Source organism: Gavia stellata, chromosome 18, assembly GCF_030936135.1.
Source record: "Gavia stellata isolate bGavSte3 chromosome 18, bGavSte3.hap2, whole genome shotgun sequence".
Lineage (NCBI taxonomy): Eukaryota > Metazoa > Chordata > Aves > Gaviiformes > Gaviidae > Gavia > Gavia stellata.
The window spans coordinates 19,967,627-19,986,671 of record NC_082611.1 but is presented as its reverse complement, the minus strand read 5'-3'; the positions used below and the strand labels follow the sequence as shown (position 1 = coordinate 19,986,671).

Here is a 19,045-nt window from a genome sequence, read left to right as displayed (position 1 = left end):
GTGTGTGTGCTGGATAATTTGGTTCGAGGCTGGGGCCAGCCAAGGTGAGGTTGCTGAGTGGTACTCCTGCCTCCGCTTACCTGTCTGCAGTTTAGCATCTTTGAGTTCAATTAATGTTGATGTTTTTCCAGAGCTTGAAACTCGTTTGAGAACTGAGTATGAATACGCAGAAGTATTTCACTCAGAAGGTTTTGAAAATTGAGATTAAAACACTTGGCTTGGCTTGAGGTTCACAGGAGCTTGTCCCAGAACTCGGCTGATGCCTGACCTCTCGGGGTCCTGGTTGGGGAAGGCAGCCGGTCAGGATGTGAACATCGTGCCGCCTGCGCTGCGCACTGCAAATTGATACTGCGGAAGCTGAGAGATGGCTCAGAAAGGGAGGGAGGGTGGTTTTTCGGGATGCTGTCAGTGCCCCTTGTTCCAGCTTGGGTGTGCAGTGAAATGGCGGATTAACAAATGATTGCATGTCAGCAGAGCAGAGGTTCATATGCTTTAAGCCCCCAGGGAGTACAGAATTGTTCATTTTCTCTTAGCTCTCCTTTGCGGTCTGGTGGAAGTGGTGTGTCCAAGCATTTGCTGTGGAGTAAGAGGTCGCGTGGGGAAACAATCTGATATCCGTAGGAGTCTTCCTATGATTTCCATGAACTTTGGATGAGGTCTTGACAGTAGCTACTAAAGAGAGGTACTGCTTAGCGAACGTGCTGCTCTGAATTCACCATTGCGGAGTCAGCTCTGACCCCGCGTACGGCCGCTTGCTCCTGACCTGGGGATCCATTAATAGTCCTTTGGTTTCTGCTTTTCCACTCCAAAGCCTCTAGCTGCGTGGAAGCTCCGATGTATTGCGAACCGGAATGAAATGTGGTCCAGATGCCAGAAAAAGAGGAAATAAAAAGGGAGAGTTGATGCAAGTTGCAAAGCCAGGAGAGCAGAGATCAGGTGCTGGGAGAGGCAGTTGGGAAAGGGACAATAGTACTGTTACTATTTCAGGCAGGAGCCACAGTTGTAAATTATAGCATGTGGAGCTGTGGAATCTCCAGCAGACCCTTGGTCCAGCTCGCTGTCAGCTGAGAGTTGAAGTTTATTAAAAGAAATCACAGGAAGGTGTAACACTAGGCTCCTATTAATTATCTTGGCTATGGTAGAGCTTTTGTAATAAATTGCAGGATGACAGTACCGAAGTGATAAAATACAGAGGCACTGGACTATAAAGGCGACAGGTGAGGCTTCCTGGGTAGCGAGACTTGATTTAGAAAGCACTCAGCCACTTAGCAGTGGGCTGGAGGGACAAGAGATGAGTCCTGGAAATTGTGCTTCTCCTTTCCTGGCTTCCTTGAGATGCTGTTTCTATGGTAATGATAGCTAAGCAGGTGATTTCTAGTCACAAAATGTGATCTTGCTACTTAAGCCTGAAGAGGGCAAGAAGATGTAGCTGAACAAAATTGTTCAATAGCATCCTGATTCTCACTTTGAACAGATCTCCTGCCTCACTCTTCCAGCAAAGTGTAATAGAAAGGCAAATTAACCAATTAGTCCAGAGAGAGATGGTTTATCTTTGCAGAAGGAAGAAGAAAGAGGATTTATTGTGTGTACTGAAACAAGATTGAGCCAGTAGTCTCTGCTCCTACAAGAAAAGCTGGGTGTAGTGTGTTGTAGTGCAGAGCGTGCCAATACATCCCCAGCCTTTAAGTTTGGAGGGCGATCGGTTGGTATCAGACCAGCTCAGAGGTTGGTGCTGCTGCTTCAGCACAAGTGACGTGGAGTCCCTTGAAATAAGAGCCCTGGCATGTGGCATAGTGACAGCCGCAGGATCTGTATAGACATGAAGCTGTGCTTTTACATGAAACTTCCCATTTTTTTTCTTAATGTCCATTAAGAAATTTGCTGTTTATTCTTAATTTCCTGTCTTTTTCAGCACAGCGTCATCAGAGAGCTGTTCAGTTTTATTTCACTGAGGGAAGCTGTTGGACATATGCACAAAGGGATTTGGATGCTTTAGGGCCATATCTAAGTGCTCACATTAACTTTTTCCTCAGCGCAGCTTTTGCCAAGCTCAGGGGCCCTGAAGGGCCCCTCTGTGCCTGTATTTGTGCTGCTGAGCCTTCTGAATTTTCCAGGTCCTGGCACGACTGAGCTTGTGTGAAGCCCTACCTTGTGCCTAGTGATACTTTGGCCTTATGACCCTGGCCCATATCATGAGCCAGGGAGTGTTCAGAGGTTAATGTTGCAGCCCTAAAGAGACAAGGTGAAGGTGCTTCTTTGCACCCCTAATGTAGCTGAAGGCCAAAAATAGCTGGGAGCAGAGCGGTCCTGTGCAGACCCTCCTTTTCTGCCCAGCGTGAGGCAGGGAGCCTACACTAGCTGTGAGCCCGCATCATGAAACAAATCTTTTTCCTTCACTTTGAAGATGATCCTGGTCTCTTATTTTTTTTTCCCCTCTGGAGACTGCTCATGTGTTGCACGTTAAATAGTCGTTAGTTAAAAGACTTTGTGATGCAGGGGCAGAGCCCCCCAGCCAAGGCTTTTCTTTAGCTCTCAAGCATCCTAGCTGCTAGCTTGGAGGTCAGGCTTTTTCTCACTTGATTTCTCCACGCAGCAGTGCTAGGAGATGTGGCAGTGACCTTGTCTGCGCTGACAAGCAGGACTAAGGAATGGCTTTGTCCCCCTCCGTCTATCTGGGAGGACAGGAAGGTTTGGGCTGGAAAAAGAGACGGTGAGTTTGCTAGCGGGAGCACAGCCAAGCATGGGAGCAGGGTTGTTGAGGCTGATGGGAGCAGGTCGAGGTACCAGGGTTGGGTTTGGCATTGGGGTGCTGAGGTGCTTGCAAGCCTTGTATGGGTTTTGTGTCACTCCTACCATGCAGCTCCATGAAGGTGCTTTGTGGCCAGCAGTTTCCCTTGCTAAGCACCCAAGGCTTGTCTGGCAAGTCCTCTGAGCATGAAACCTGGCTGCAGGTGTGCTCTTTGCCTGCAGCAGGCAGGAGTTGCTTCTGTGCTGAGCAGGGGAGGCTCTAATGTTGCTTGTAAGGTGCTGGAGCCGTGGGAAGGAGCACGAGGTGGCAGCCCTGTGAGCGCATCTCCGGCCAAGCACAAGGGACTTGGTGGGTCTCACCTTGACATCTGTCTCCAAGTTCCGCCTTCTGAGATTGGAAGCATCACCCAGCATCCAGCTTCCTTTCCTTACAGCACTTCTGTCTTGGTGCCTTGAGCGCACAAGGGTGTCACATCTGAGGCTTCTTTGCCTGAGCTCTCCAGTTTCCACTCAATCGGTGGCTGGACACCAAGTGGGAGATGTTTTGAAGCGAGTTTCCACAGGCTAGGTGGCTGGAGAGCCAGTTTGTTTTCAGGGCTGAGATGCTCCTTAACTGAATTGTAAACCCCCAAATAATGAATGGTGGTTTTCAGACCAAGGATTTCTTGTTCCCAGCCAAGCAGATGCGATGATTTGGTTTGCCTGTGGCCAAGAGTCTCATGAGAAGCTTTTGTTTATAGCATCTGCTGTGCTGAAAATGCGTGAAGCTCCCTGGCAGCTGAGATGCTCTTGTAGGTTGGGTGTCCCTGGCTGGTGTGTGTGTATATGTGTGCACAGTTAATTGGAACAAGCTCATCAGATGGGTATTCACCAGGTGCAACAACAGAGGACACCCCCAAAGGCATTGTCGGAGCTGCGGCAACACTGATTTGCCTGCTGTCTTTTGTATTGATGTGATTGGGGTCCTTCCTGGGCAAGTAAAATAGAAATTGAGTTCTTGTTTTGTAAGTCAGCGTGGAAACTTTTTCTTTACTCCTTAAAGAAATGATTAGCTAGTCTGCAGTGTCTAAATTAATTGATCTGAAGCTCGTGGAACATGAACAAATGCTGCTCTGAGGCGTACTTTAGAATACTGCTGCAATCATTCACTGCGGAGTGAGATGTTTAGGAAATGGATGGGCTGCAGTGATTTACAGGGCTATAACTTTGTGAAGGCATTTCAGTGGCATTGTAAACCACCAGAGATGAGACCGAGTTGACCAGTTGTGATGCTGAGAAAGTTCAAGGCAGAAAGCATCATTTCCACTCCAGCCTAGAGCTGAAGAAACCCCAAAGCCGCAAATGCTTGAACAGGCATCTGTTCCCTTGGTGTGGAACTGGTTAAGGTGGTAAACCCCCAGTCTTTAGTGGGTTAGTGGCCCTTTCCTGTCGTGCTACTTGCAGGATGAGATGCTGCTGTTTTGAGAAGCTTCTCCGCACAGCACCTTGAGCACTGCCCAGTGCAGTATCTCCCCACGTTAGAGCAGGGGGAGCTGAGCGGCAGAGAAACAAGCATACTTTTAGCTAATGTCAAGCTCTGAACCTTCTGCTTCCTTGAGGTCCTGGTAAAATCCTCCTGCTGTGCCTGGCAAGGCTGTAACAGTTGAGGAGAGGGGACGCCGGGCAGCCCAATTCCCAAGTCCTGTCAGTTGCCTTGGGGGTTCCACTGGGTTCTTGGAAGTTGCCGGCACTGTGTCGGTTATTGCTGCGCCGGTGGGAGCATGGTCACACCAATGGCTCCCTGGCCATCTCCTGTCTCTCCAGGCTGTCCACAGCCACCGAGTAGCCCATGGTGATTCAGGAAGCAAGAGTGGGCACTACACAAAGTGAATCCTCCAGGAGAAGCGTGAATTCCCTGTCCTAAGGGAGTGTCTGGGCAGCGGGCAGGAAGGAGGCAGTTTTGTTGGCAGGAGGGCCAACAGCAGGGATGCAGCAGCTACGTGATACTCAGTAGGATTGAATTATATACCTGGTCTAAGAGCAAGTCTGGGGAGGTAAAGGTTTTTTTAATGGGTTCGAAAATTGTTGTGCAACTTGCAGCGATGGTGGACACTTCTAGCTTAGCTGTAGATACCAGGGTAAAAGGGAGCCTTGGGGAGGAGACTGAAGCTTGGATGTCCTTGGGGATCTTCAGCTTGGTGCCCTGCTCCGATACATCTTGGTTTCCTGAGACACGTCAGGAATTTCTACCCCAGCCCTGGGCATATTTCTTCATTGCTTTTCTAGGTGGTCTTAGCTGTTGTGTCCTGATTCCTCTGCCCAGGCTCAGGGCATTTGTGCTCTGAACCTAAAGCTGAGGTGGTAGCGCTGTCTGTGCCCTGAGCCTGGAGCAGAGGGGGAATTGCAACCCTTCCTTATGTTTCTGGGATGGGTAGAGGGCTGTCTGAGGTGGGGAAGATGGAGATCTCCCCCCACCAGCCAGGGGTGGTGGGCTGGAGGCGTGCTGTGGCGCGGTTGCTGTTTTGTCTTGCCTCTACAGGGAGATGTGGCTGATTCCTTAGTTCTGCTCTTTTCCTCTGAATCTGGGAGGCTGATCCCTGCGGGCTCTAGGGAAGTGGAGCCGCAGGGCTGTGATAGTGCCTCAGTGGAGAGCAGGGGAAGCTGTAAGACGGGGCCAGGGCTGTGGAGGTTGGAAGCCCTCTGGAAATAAGCATTGTGGGCATGATGAATGGGATTAATTTCAAGCAAAGTGAAATTACAGGTAGAAAATTAGAACAAATAATCCAGTTATTCTCAAGACCTAATAATAAAACGTGGAAATCCAGATTAATGTTGTATCATCCCCATTAGATTTCTCTCTTGGAAAAAGAGTTCTTTCCAGCTTTAAATCCTAGCTCTTGCTACAGCATGTCCTCATGTCCATAGTGCTGTGCTGTGCTGTCTCATGTTTCTTGCAAGAACAAAAGGAGACAGCAATGTTGTTTTCTCCTAACACTGTAAAGGGCCCAGTACCATGAACATGTGCAATGCTGTAGCTGTTTGGGGAGTAAAGGAATGAAGTTATTGCCTTGCTTGCAGGATGAGGGTAAACCTTGAGGGGGAGGGAATGGTCATCTTTGTATAGATGATGACTTGCTGTATACATCAAGACATCATCCACACAAAAAAGATGATGTGGAACAGAAGGAAGCAGGAGGGAATGTGAGCTGTGATTTTTGTCAGATAATGTCAGAATGAAAAAGAAAAAAGTCAGAGTAGAGCTGGGTTTGAGAGCACTGGCCTTTCAAGTGCCAGAAAATAAGAAGCAGGCAAACCTATCTGTTCCTTGGTCCAGTTAGCCAGAAAGGGAGGGGAAATTATTTCTAGTCCAAAGTAGTGCTTAGCAAATACTGTACATGTTTCTCTTTGTTTGTGTTCGAGACCACTTTCTAGGGTGTCGTCTCTTCTTGCCCTTTCTTGCACCCCCACTTTGTGTGATGCAGACGGAGAGAGGTGGTTGGCAGGCTGGTGGTTGGAAGAAGAATAGCCCATGGACCTGTTAACCCATGCTACTTGTAGGATGAGGATGCTGGAGAAGAACTGCCATTAGGATAAAGTCTTCAGTGGCCCGGCTGTCACATATTTGCATTTATATTTGAGCTAATTGCTCATGTTCCTTTAATGGTTTCATGCTTTTATTTCTGCTGTTACAGCCTCTAATGCCTGTAGGGAGCCTTAAGTTTGGGTGTTAATAAGTGAAAATGAGGGCCCTCATTCACCATGGAGAAACGTTCTTGGGCACTGTGGTAATTTCATGCCTGGAAGGAGTCATGTTTGCTGGTTAATTTTTGTAACTTAAACCAACCAAATTAGCCTTGAGAAACTATAGTTCTTAATGAGAGTATTGAACTCTACGCTCCATTAGTTGGAAGCATCACCAGGCTCCTTGCACAAAGGGTGGACATCGGGTTTGCAGAGTCGGCAAGTAGTCTGATTTTATTAACGCTGGGGGCAGCAGCGATCCCTGGGTTTAAGGTTGTTCATAGTACTCTGAGCACTTAGTAGGGTCAGGCACACAGTCCCATCAGGTCAGCTGCCCTGGCAAAATGAAGCAGCTAAGTGACATTTCCCTTCCTTCTGTTCCCAATGGAAAACTTGTAAAAAGGAATAAAGGACAGTTTGGCTACTACTAGAGATTGGGTTAATAATTCCAGTAAATGGGATTCCAAAAGTAATGGAAGCGGGGGAAGGTGAGAAATGCCAGCAGGCCCTGGTGTGTGTTTGTGGCTCGTGGGACAGCACCCACAGCAAAAGGCTGTTTTGGCTCAGGGAATGTTTGTTCTGGGGTTTTACTGCTATGAATGTTGACTGTGCCACTTAAATATGGCCTAATCACGGAACAGGGTGGGGAGGCCTTAAGTTCTCCACTTCGGAAGGATGCTGCAGCCTGGAGACGTGGGTGTGTCCTCTGGTTCTACCATGAATGGGATTCTAGAGTTTCAAAGTTCCATTGTTGCTCCTTGCAGGTGAGCTGAGAGATGGCCACTGGCAAGATGCATCTGTCCATGGGGTCCTCCAAAATGGCTGGTGGATTCCAGAGGAAAGTGGTAGCACCTCGTTTTCCAAAGCTAGTTAGAGAGACAGAGGAGTCTGTAACTGTAAGTACCTGCTGTGGCTGGGCAGGCCCTGTGTTAAGGCTGGAAACTCCCCCTGTGTCCCTCCTTCGCCTTCCCCTCGTGTTGTCTAGCAGCACTGTGAAGCTGGACCCCACCTCCCCATCGCTTTGCTGCCCGGCTTCTGCTGGAGGTGGCTGTCATGGTGCAGTGGGGAATGGAGTGCGTGCTGCTTCGGGGAAGGTCCAGAGTCTTGCCAGGATGCCAAGTTAAATGAATGTCCTGGGCATTGCACTGGCATAGCTGAAGCGTGAGTGTGTGCTTCGTTCCATCTTCTTTGTGTGGGCAGTAATATCTTCTGTCACGTAGGCATACTTGCCAGTGCTGCTCTGATCGTACCTGCCCTCCAGGCAGCCGGGCATGTGGTGGGCTGCTCGAGCTCTGCCTGAAGACGTGGCTGGTCCCAGACAGAACAGGTTGCAAAACAGTAATTGTATCTCATATCCCGTGTGGAGCACAGATCCAGCCCTGCAAACAGCAGTGGAGTCAGGGCGATTCCTCCTTCCCATCCACAGACGTCCCCTTTGCTGACTGGAGCTCACTTGACTGGAGATGACCTAGTGCTCAGGCTCTGTCAAGGAGATATCTCCGTGTACGTCTGCGGAGGGGTCTGAGAGGCCAGAACAGAGAGAAAACAAGTGCTAATTAAGAAGAAATAACTAAAACTTGGACCCATTCCTCTCCACGTCAGCCTTGGCACAGCGCTGCTTTTCTGCTTTCCTCTGACTCACCCACTGTGATGTCACTGTGACATCACACACGTGTTGGTTGTGAGCATTGTGCAAGGATAGAGTTTGGGGATTTCTGATAACTCCTCCCCACTGTCTTCAAAGGTCACTGGCTCAGTGCAGCAAAACTAAAAAGAAAACAAATGCCTGAAGAGCAGAAATCCCCAAACATGTCACATCAAATCACGAAGGAGAAGCTAACGGCGGGGCAGAGCCACTTGGTTAGAGCGTGTGTGTTCGGCTCTGTATCATTAATTTACTGATGTTAAATATTTCAGCAGGTAACTTAGGGGACTTCCAGGACTATCCTAGTGGCTGTGATCACAAATTATTCATCAGTGGCAGTTGAAGAAGAAAAGCCTTTCTGAAGAAAGGCATCTGTGTAACTCTTGCTGGTGTTTTGCATTTCAGCTGACTCCCTCGGCCTTCCTGAAGGAGATGTCTCTCACCACGGAGCAGAGGCTGGCCAGCACTCGGGAGATGAGGCGGCCCCGGATTATCCAGCTTCTAGACATGAGTGAAACCTCCCATCAAAAGGTAGCCTTTTCCTGCCCTTTTCCTTGCTGTTGGTGACATTTGAAGAGGGTGCGTGCTTGTCACGGGCCTGACTCCAGCTTCTCTGAATACCTCGGTGACTAGGTCCTGTTGTCCTTTCCAACTCCCGAGTGACTAGCGATAGGACAAGAAGAAATGTCCTCAAGTTGCGCCAGGGGAGGTTTAGGTTGGTTGTTAGGAAAAATGTCTTTCCGGAGAGAGCAATGAAGCATTGGAACAGGGTGCCCAGAGAGGTGGTGGAGTCACCATCCCTGGAGGTGTTCAAGGAATGTGTGGACGTGGCACTGCGGGACATGGTTTAGTGGGCATGGTGGGGTTGGGTTCGTGGTTGGACTTGATGATCTTAGAGGTCTTTTCCAACCTTAGTGATTCTGTGAACTGCTGGTGGTGGTGGAGTTCCTTCTGCTGGGGGAAAAGTAAAACATTTTTCCCCGGTGAGACATTGAAGTCCTGATATGCTTAGTAGCCAATACGAATAACCTCTGCTGAACTTGGTGTGTTTTGCTGGAATTTAGCTACCAGTGCTAAAGCCCGATACTGGGGGAAGGCTGGGGCAGGACACCAGGGTGCGAGCTTGCCATTTTCCATCCTCCTGCTGAAATAGTCGCATCTTGCTTTGGTACAGTTGCTGGCAAATGCTTGGGGTCATAGGACTCCCTCAACGGTGGCAGTATTGGCCTTTGAAAGCTGAGGGCCTACGGTAATTATTCAAGATTTAACAAAACCAATTGCATTAATGCTTTGGGTTGGAACAATGTGTGGGACCCTTGCAGGGTGTTAGAAATTGCAGGCTGCCAGATATACAGGGGAATCACGCTGGGCAGAGGCGACGTGGAGGTGCTTTATCTGGATCAACGTTTACTTTAAAGCTGCTTTTCTTACAGGATTGCTCAGTACAACACGCAGTCCAAATGGGTAGATTGCTGAGGTAGGCTGTTGAGTGGAAAATTGCCAGCCAGAGACCTGTAACGAATTGGTTAAGGATTGCCCTAGACAGCACGGGAGTTTGGGAATGCGTCAGACGAGTGCACAAATAACTGGCAGTGTGCCGCAGCCACACATGGAGACCTGCCCATGTCTTTCGAGGGGGAGCAGTGCAGCTGGAAGAGGGGAGACAAAGCAGGGAGGTATTTCCTCCAAGTAATGCCTCTGCTCTGTAAGCATTTGCTGTTTGTGTATGTTTTCAGCCATGCTTCTGCAGTGGTGTTAATTAAGAATAATAATAGAATACAATAAAGCATCCCTTTTAAAGCTCATGGCAAAAGGAGATCTCAAGTCCAGTCTTACTCAAGTTGCCCAGTAATGCTGAGAAAAGAGCTGAACCTTATCACCATCCAACGTTCCCCTCACATGTCTTTTTCCTCACTACTGTTACTTTCTTGTTGGCCTTACCTCCTCTGGTACTGTTCTCTTCTTACTGATTTCTAGGCTCTATATCAAAAAATGATATCTGGGGATGTGTGGGACTTGGTCTCTCTGTCTCAGAGTAAAGATCATCCCGAAATGGTTTCCCACGGAGTCTCACGTAAATTCTTGGGTTTCGCTTTCTCTGTGAGCGCTCATGGCTCTTTCAGTAAGTGCTCTGGAGCTGTGTGACCCCGTTAGCATAGGGCTCTGCTGGAGGTAAGTGCTGCCTTGCATTTTGGAGAAGGAAACCTGAAGCAACACCTCCCAAAAGAGCTTCTTAGCTTGAGCCCGCTCAGCGTGGCCCAGAAACTTTTGCTGAGCTCAGAACACAGGTGGGTGAGCTCCTGTTTCCCTAGTGTGAGCTGGGCAGACATAGTCACCACGAGACTGTACTTCCCGGGAGATCAATGTAGGAATCTCATTCATGAATCTTTTTCCCAGCAGCTGAACCTCTCACTGCTCTCTCTTGCATCTCCAGTTCTCCTCAACTGACCTGGACCAGAGCTTGTTTCAGCCTTTTCCATCAGAGGTGGTGTTTCAGAGCTACGTCCCCTGCGAGGTCTATGAAGCGCCTCTGATTCTGAGGAACACCGACAAGGTAAGTGCTGGGACGTGGAGGTTTAATGCTGTGCTGGAAGAGGAGAGCAGTGTAATTCACGCGGTATACAGCATAGCAAGTTATCTGCTGCAGCGCAGCACGTCAGAATCAAATGTCTCACCACCTTTATTTTGCAAGCTGGTGGAAATCTTCCCATGCTGGAGATTCTGCCCCTGATTTTGGCCATGCGTTGGTGGTATCTAGCCCAAAGGAGCTTTTCTAGTCAGCATCCTTCCTCTCGAAAGCCCCGGACTGAGGGGAATGTCAGGGGCTGTACAGTCCGTATCTGCCCTCATGCTTTACCTCGAGTGTGTATCATGTCCTGGTGGCTCCTTGGTTAATCTTGGTTTCTGGTAGGGCATCTCTGCCTCTCACAACCTGTTTAGCTGCCTCTGCAGCTCACTGTCAGAGCACAGGGGTTGAGTCTTCTCCGCTTTATGTTGGAATAAGTTACAATTAGTGGTGTTAGCACTCCAGAAAGGGTGTTTTGAAACAGCAGTGGAAGCGGACTGATTTAGCAGGAGCAGTGGGAGGCCTTTAGGGGCCACTTTAGGCTCCTGCTAAGTTTAATTCATTTCTGCCCAGGTTTTTCTAAGGCAACGTGGGTCTCTGCTTTCCCTTTGGAGAACCACAGCCCATCCACAGTAACATGCTCTTGAAGGTCTCCACCTTTCCTTGAAAAAATTGTGATCGTTTTGAGATTTCCCAAGGAAGTTGAGAAGGGAAAAGGTTGAAAAACGTCAGCAATTTTGTTCCACTGTAAAGAGGAGAATTGAGACCTTTTGAATTTCATCAGGGGAAATATTTGCTGGAGTGAGGCATGTGCCAAGAGCAAGGTGGTGGGAAAAGAGAGGAGCGAGGAAAGGAGCTGAGTTAGAAAGTGCTCTGGGAGAGAACATTGTACAGGCAAGGGTTTCTCTTGACACCTAGCAGTAAGTGTGCTGGAAGCAGAGAAGGGTCAGAAAAAGAAAGGTGTAATTAAAGACAGTCTTGTGTACTGAAGAGTGAGACGTATCCCTGAGAGGAGGGCGGCAGGATGGGAAGATGGAAGTGTGCAGGAGAGCGGGTGAATTAACCCCCTCTCCAAATCTCCCTGTTGGGGGAAACAAACAGGTGGACAAAAAAGCACTGTCGGGGCATATGGCAGGTGGAGGAACAGCAAGAGAAGTCAAAGTATATTGTGAGATGACAGGTTTCGACAGGGACACGGTTGAAAAGAAGACCCTTTGGCAAGGGAGGATGCAGGCGTGATCCCTCAGTTATTCCTGGAGAGTGCTGTGCCATTCCTGGTCTGGCGTTCAGCTCGGGGATATTGGAAAGATGCAGCGTGGATGCCCATGCCCCAGGGATACCACTTGTGTGGTCCACAGTGATTCTGGGCACTCTTTGCTGTAGGTGTCCTTTCCTGATTAAAGTGTGCCTCAGTTTCTCTTTCCCTATGGCTCTGCTTCATTCCCACTAAGTCTTTTGGCTTCAGCTGCTCCGTTATCCATGTGGCACTTCAAAATGTTTGTCTTTGCCAAGTACCAGCCAACGGGCAAACAGTTAATTTGCTGTATTCCTGCTTCCTCAAGTGGAAAAGAAGATCTGCATCAACATTTCTGCCATTCCCACTAAAAAATAATAAACTTGTACAGCTGCACCTTGGGATTTGTATGCCCTGTAAAGAGGAGGCAATGTGTGAACTGTTGATTTTTTTTTCCAAAATGAATTAGTTTTGAAGCTAGTAAGACCTCAACCATTGGATAGTGCTGGTGTGAAAGTAAGATTGGCTCTAAGGAAAATCCTTGGCATATTTAAGTACACAAAGTTAGAGATGGTAGTCCTAAGAGAGGTTATTATATTTTACTTTTGTTGGCTTTTGATAATATCCTAGAGAAAAGCAACATGGTGCTCTGTCTCAGTTTTCTCACCAGTTTCCCAGATTCTTCTGAATCATACTGACTTATACTGCATGGTAGCCTGGTGCTGTCTGCTCCATCAAAATCCAGCTGACAGCGAAGTGTATTCCAAAGAGAGGCTCTGTAATCATTCAAATACAGAAGCGCTTTGCTACATACTTCCTGTTTGTACCTGTGTTTTGTACAAGTGCTTTTCTGCCTTCAGGCTGCTCCTCACGTCTTCTGGGTGGCTTTTGCTGAAGGTCTTAACTCATCTCCCAAGGGACTTGGTGACCCAAATGTTTGTCTGCAGTGTGAAATTGGCTCTGGGAACTCGCTGCCCCAGGGCATTGCTGGGAGCAAAGGGTGTTTGGAGAGTTCAGGACTGCCTGGGCCATGGGTTATCAGGCTCGGGTGGGAGGTGCAGAATGAATCTCCACTTTTGCCAAGCCTCATGTGGGTTCATTGTTTCCCAGTGAAGCTGCCTGTCAGTCAAAATCACCTGTTTTAGACTTTCTGAGATGAGATTTGGTGCTCAAGGGTTGATATCCGCGTGCTAGAAAATGCCTGTGTGCAGTCTCTGCGTTTGTGGCATCCCAGAGGGCAGAAACTTGCAGCAGGGTGCCTGCAGGGACTCCCGGGTATGGGGAGGAATGCCCAGAGATCTGCCTTGCCTGCACTGGCAGCTGCCTGGCTACAGTCAGCAGGCAGCAAGAGCCTCCGGAGAGCTGAGATTGGCTTTTAGTAATGAAACCACGCTGTGAGTCAGTGCTGGTCATGTATCTCAGGGCAGAAAATGCCTTTGAAGCCCATAATTGGTAGGCACAGCCTGGGGGGTCGTCTGGCTTGCCATTATTGTGGTAAGTTGACTGCTCTGATCTTCTGCATCAGCCTTTCCTTGTAGAGTATGATGCTTCTTCCTTGCTTCTCTACAGCCCCCTTTAAATTCTCTTAGCCATCTCCTTGTTTGTGGGGTTGTCCCTTTGTTTTCCTATGTTCCTCCTTTTGCTCCTCAGCTTGCTTTTATTCCCAGTAAGGCCACAATGCCTGTGGTCTCCTTCTCTTGTTGGTCTGCCTGCATGACTCTGTAGCATCGCAGCTTGACTGCCCCGCTCAAACCCGGTATGTTAGAAGTGAATTTCTTCCTTGCCCCAGTATAACACGTCCTGTTTTGCCTTCAGATGATACATTCCCCCTTTAGAGGTGCGATGGCATGGATGTGCGCAGGCAGAAGCAAGCAGGTTCTCTGGGTTTGTTGACTATGTGGATGACTTAATTCTGGTATCGTATCGCCATGCTGCTGGTGTCTTATCTGCTTGGCACTTCCTTCACAGCAGGGCATTGCCCTACTGCCTCTGGCCTGGAGCTATTTTCCCCTGGCAGAAGGGATTCAGGTCCACCCTTGTGTATTATGTATATGTACCTCGAGAGGTAAAAGTGCCTTGCAAAGGTGGTTGAGGCAGGACGTCACCGGGGCATGGCTAGGTCTCTTCTCCTCGTGTTTCCACAACTGGCAAAGTCATAGTTTCATGTCTTTCCTGCAGGTTCCTCGGCTGGTGAAGGTCGTCCTGGAGAGCTCACCTTATTTCAAGTTGATCGGCCCCAACGTTGTGTACCGTAAGGTAGCACCTGGCATGCGTTCCACTTTCCGCATCCTTTTCACCCCTGAGGAGAACAAGGTGAGAGTGGAGGTGCCAAGAGGTTGGTGCCTTCAGGGGAAGCTGCACCTGCAGGGCTGGATTCAGACCAGGGCATCTGGTGTGGGTTTTGTGGAAGTGTCCTGGTTTTGGTGGGGTTGCACTGGATCTAGAACTGGGGGAAACTCTTTCCCCATGGTGAAGATTATGCTCTCACAGGCTGGAGGCTCTTCCGTGTTTCAGACAGTTTTTATCCTTCAGCGCTGGCACATTTAACGTAATGTCTATTGGCTTCAGGGATAAGAGAGTCTACTGTCTGTGGTGAGGCAGCCTCTCAAGGTGTCGGTTTGTAGTATCTGTCTGTTGCTGCATAATTATGGGTTTGCTCCACTAATTATAAATACAAAGGTCTGTTTAAAAGTGACCTGTTATTTGGGGGACCCGAAGTAAGCCTGATCAGAGTGAGGACCACCACCTTTGAAAACTGCAGTCACCTTAATGTATATCACGTTGGACACAGTAGTGACACAGCTGAACGTTGTGTCTAAAGTAATCGCTTTTTTTGCATGCCGGTTCTAGTCCACCCCCTGCTGTGAGGTCTGCTCCAGGCTGCAGCTGGTCACATCTTGGCATTGCAGGGTGCTGCTAGGCGCTGCAGCAGGGACTCGCAGGCTGTGCTTTCCCTCCCTGTGCTTTCTTGAGCGTTCGTGAGGGAAGGTGCACGTGGAACAGTAGGAAAGTGTCAGGGAGGGGTGTTGATAAGATGTTTAGCCATCTCAATGGCAGGGGTGTAATTCTTATGGAAAATCCTAGAGGCATGAGTAGATCCAGAGAGCTTTTCTCTGTCTCATTTGGCAGCCACTTCCCTGCCTGGCTCTGGACTGGAGCAAAGATGATGCTTTTTCATCCCCTGTGTTTCCAAGCCTTGCAGCCGTGCTGTTTCTGAGGATACTTGCCCGCCTGCGATCCAGCTGCGAGTGTAGGGGAGAGGGAGTGCTGTGCCCATGGCAGGGAGCCAGCCTGGTGCAGAGCCACTGAGCTCTAGATGTCCTTAACTCAGCGAGAGGTTGATGTGCTGCAGATGACAGTGAGACATCTGCCTGGCAGAGCACGTATAGGACTAAAGGGGCAGGTACAGTCTGCAGGCAGACACCTTACCCCAGAGCCTGTGGGCAGTAATACTGGTGTGGCTGTGTCTTCATGCGTGTTATTGTGGTTGCTGTGTCACCTGGCGCCTATTCCGTGCCACACATACTTTTGCTTGGAGGTTTGAACACCAGTGCCGTGGCCCTGGCAAGTCTGATTCTCTGTGCTGTGATGCGAAGGGTCAGTGCTGTTACCTGGAGGCTTGTTAATACAGAGGATTTAGTCCATGGCAGGGAAGGGAGGAAGCATTGCAGGCAAACAAAGACAGGCAGGCTGACTCCTTCCGCCAGCCCCCCGCCACCCCTTAGCACTGTTTTTCGCATGACTTTGTTGGAGAGGCCAGGTTAGGGGATAGCTCTGAGCCAGCTGGCGTTTCTGCAGCAGGCCAGAGGTGCAAGATCTCTTTGGGCATAGCTGTTTTCTCATCTTCCATTTGCAGCTTAGATTCAGTTTAACACTTTGTCCTGTCCTCAAACAGTACGGATATAGAAAACTAAAGAGGAAATGCCCTGTGGTGCCTGGCTCCCCATGCTTGTGAAAGAATCTGTTCCTTTGGAGGGACTGAGAAATTATTTAACATCATTAATATTTAGGGTAAAAATTATGTTGGCCTCGGGCAGTTCTCCATGCTACCCAAGTGACACGAGAGCTTAATGTCACTGAGGTAGGCTTTGCAAAGTACACTGGTGCCTTTAAAATGTGATTTATTAGTATAAATTAGTGTTCATCTTTGGGGTGGAAGAGGTAAGTGGGTGCCCGTGAAGGGTGGCAAAGTGCTGCTCTTCAAGTTTCGAGAGGCAGCAGAGCAACAGGTGAACATCACCACAAGTAGAAGTAGGGTGAGATAACCCCCCAAGAGCACTGATGTCCAATACTTTGTCCCTTGTCTTGCCCTTGAACTGGCGAGCATCTGGAGTAGGGAGCTCTGCCAGCGAGAGGTCCTCCGCACAGCTTCAGCAACAGCCCGGTGGGTTTCTGCTGAACTGGGTTTTGTGCCCCGTGCAGGGGTTGTGCAGGGCATCGGGAGAGGGGTGCGTGCTGCTCGCTGAGAAGCACGTAGGGGTTTATACAGCCAAATCAGAATTTTGTACAAATGGAATGATTTGTCTCGTCCTTGGTGGAGCGTGAGTCAGCGAAGTACCCAAGTGCTGTAGCTCAGCTAGAAATGCATCAGTAGCACGGTCAGGAGGTGCACAGCACCTTGAAAACCCCTTAGCGAAGAGGCAGGCTCTGGGAAATGGTTCTGTAAAGCCACCATGGATTCACAGCAGCGTGAGCAGCCAGCTTCTGCCTAACACCCCTCTTTCCTTGCTTTTTCCCCCCCCGTTTGGCCTGACGCTGCATTCAACTTTGCTGCGAGGTCCCACTTTGGGGTCCTAGAGCGCGGTTGAAGGGGCAGCACGTGCTGAAGTGCTTTGAGTCAAGCTTTGTAGAGGATGCACCGTCCCAGGGTGTCCCTGGAGAAGGGGCTCAGCACACAACATGCGTGTATGTGAATGGCAAGAGGCAGCTTTCTCTCTCAAAGGTCGCGGTTGTCTCTGCGAGGCCAAATCCTTGTTGCTTTAGCCTTGTCTTTGCACGCCTGGAGAAGTCCCTTCCCCAGGTGCTGCTGTGCAGGCAGTCCCAGTGCCCCTCACCGGCAGCAGAGCTGGGAAGGCTGCCTGTGCTTGCTTTTGGGGGGGGTTGATTCCTTGGGCTCTTATTTACATTGCTGCTGATCTGCTCCTTAGCGATGACAATGGCTTGAAAATTATTTCCTTTTACTTCCCTCAAATGGCTCCAGTTGTTGAAGTTTTCTTTTTTCTTTATCCCCCTGCTGATCTGAACTCCTTGCGTCCTCCTCTGTCTACCTGGCATCTGGAAGGGAGAGATAAGTCAATATGGCATGCCCAGACTTAATAAGGCATGCAGATTTCAATTGGATTTACAATGCCTTTGTTAGAGGAGTGTGGCCAAAATAACAACAAAAAAAAAGTAAATAGGATTCTTTATTTGCTAATGCAGTTTCTGAGGATCTAAACAGTCCAGGATGTGAAGTACCCAGCTAATAGGTGCTTTAAATTCACATGGGCTGCCCATAGCTTTTATTTTAGAGGGCTTAGGCTGTAAGGTTGAGTACAAAATTGCTAATTCAGAAGGACTTGCTGAAGATGAAATGCATTCCTGAAATGTGATCTTCCAGTCTGTAGGTCGTTTGCTGCAGTTCCTTTCCTGGTATTTTACCTTCCAAATATGCGAAGGAAAAGCCCTTCTGCAATATCCAGTGTGAATATTTGAGATACCCAGAATAAAAGGTCCTTCTTTATTCTTTTTCCACCTTGGATGTGACAGCGTCTGTTACTGCAACCTTAAACCCCAGCCGAGCAGGCGGTTGGTAGGCGCTGGGTGTTAGCTGTTGTGCTAAAGCTGTAGCTCTGTGTCTGTGCCTCGTCTGGCTGCTGTAGGTCCCTTCCAGGCTTGGAGAGGATGGGTATGGGAGCAGGAAATCCCAAGTGCAGAGGAATGCGAATCCGGTCTGGTTGAGGGGGTTTGCTGCTGCGTGCAATTCTTAAATTGTCTGCTTGCTGCTTCAACAATTATAAAAATACCAAACGAGATAGAAGCACTGAGGGGAAAAAAGATCAGGAGAGCAAGTGAGTGATCAGAGGCAGAGCTTTTATCAACTGGTCACTAAGAGCTGCTGGAGGTAATGGCTTCTGGCCCTACGAAACAGTTTTACCACTGCTTTCAGCGGGGGGCAAGGTGATACTTCCAGCCCAGCTATGCCACACTGTAGATCTGGAGATCGATCTGCTCAACCCTCCAGCAGCATGATTTTGGTGATTTGATTCACCTCCCTACTGCTAAATGCCAGACAGCTTGAGGGGGGGGTGGGGTGTCTGTCTGGCTCTTTTCTGAGCAAGCCAATGACTGGGAATAGCAGAGCTGAGTTTGCTCTGGTCGGGATGTCTGACCTGCCTCAGGGAGGCGTGCTAGCAAGGCAGCAAGTGGCTTATTCTGGAGACTGTACAAAAGGGAGGCGATGAAGACATCAGTCATGCAGCGGAGAGGAAGCAAAGCTGTTTGCTGCCTCCACTGAGGCTAGGAGGAGATGTAAAGGGAAACTGAGATTAGACACAGGAAGAGCTCTCTTTAAGCCTAGGGCAGAGCTGGAACAGGCTGCTGAGGGCAGGGGTGGAGTTGTTAGTGCTTTCAAGTACTTGTCAAACATCTCTTGAGTAGTGTGGGTACAGAGCTGAGCCAGTTCTGGGGTGGGGAGATGGATCAGATAACCTTTTAAGGGTGTGTGTCCCCAGCTTTGTCTCCACAATGCTATGGGAAGGGGTGGGAAATACACCTGTACCCTACACTCAGCTGATAGAAAAAAAGTATTGTGTCCAGCTTGTTAAGTATTTCACCAGACTGACTCTTGATTGTGCATGTGGCGAAGTCCTTCTGAAAATGTACCTGAGCATCCCCTGCCAAGCTTCAAGGAGGTCACTGCGTTGCTGGGATTGGAGTTGGCCCTGTGGCACAAGTGGGTTCTTAGTGGTGCCTTTAATAGTCTGCAGTGGCGATCAAGGCAGGTTCTTGTTACTGCTGTAATCCCGTACATGACATGACTCTATTTTGGTGCCTCAGAATCCAAGTGTCAGATGATTTTGTCTGGTTCTGCCAGCTTGCTGGGAAAGCAGGTGACTCAAGGGGGTTGTTCCTTCTTTGCGAGTTAGCAGCC

General features: G+C 49.1%; 2 protein-coding genes across 2 annotated transcripts in view; one reads left to right on the top strand and one right to left on the bottom strand.

Moving 5' to 3' along the window:
- LOC132318652 (syntabulin-like) overlaps nt 1–4,578 on the bottom strand; it is a 42,101-nt gene extending 37,523 nt beyond the window's left edge. Inside the window, 1 exon segment of the mRNA XM_059826625.1 lies at nt 4,519–4,578. Within this exon segment, the coding sequence (XP_059682608.1) occupies nt 4,519–4,578 (60 nt within the window).
- Nucleotides 1–19,045, top strand: part of LOC132318651 (hydrocephalus-inducing protein homolog) — a 164,634-nt gene that overhangs the window by 9,653 nt on the left and 135,936 nt on the right. Inside the window, exons 2-5 of the mRNA XM_059826624.1 lie at nt 7,233–7,364; nt 8,519–8,644; nt 10,548–10,667; nt 14,092–14,226. Coding sequence (XP_059682607.1) covers nt 7,245–7,364; nt 8,519–8,644; nt 10,548–10,667; nt 14,092–14,226 — 501 coding nt within the window. The 5' untranslated portion in view covers nt 7,233–7,244. The remainder of the gene's footprint in view (nt 1–7,232; nt 7,365–8,518; nt 8,645–10,547; nt 10,668–14,091; nt 14,227–19,045) is intronic.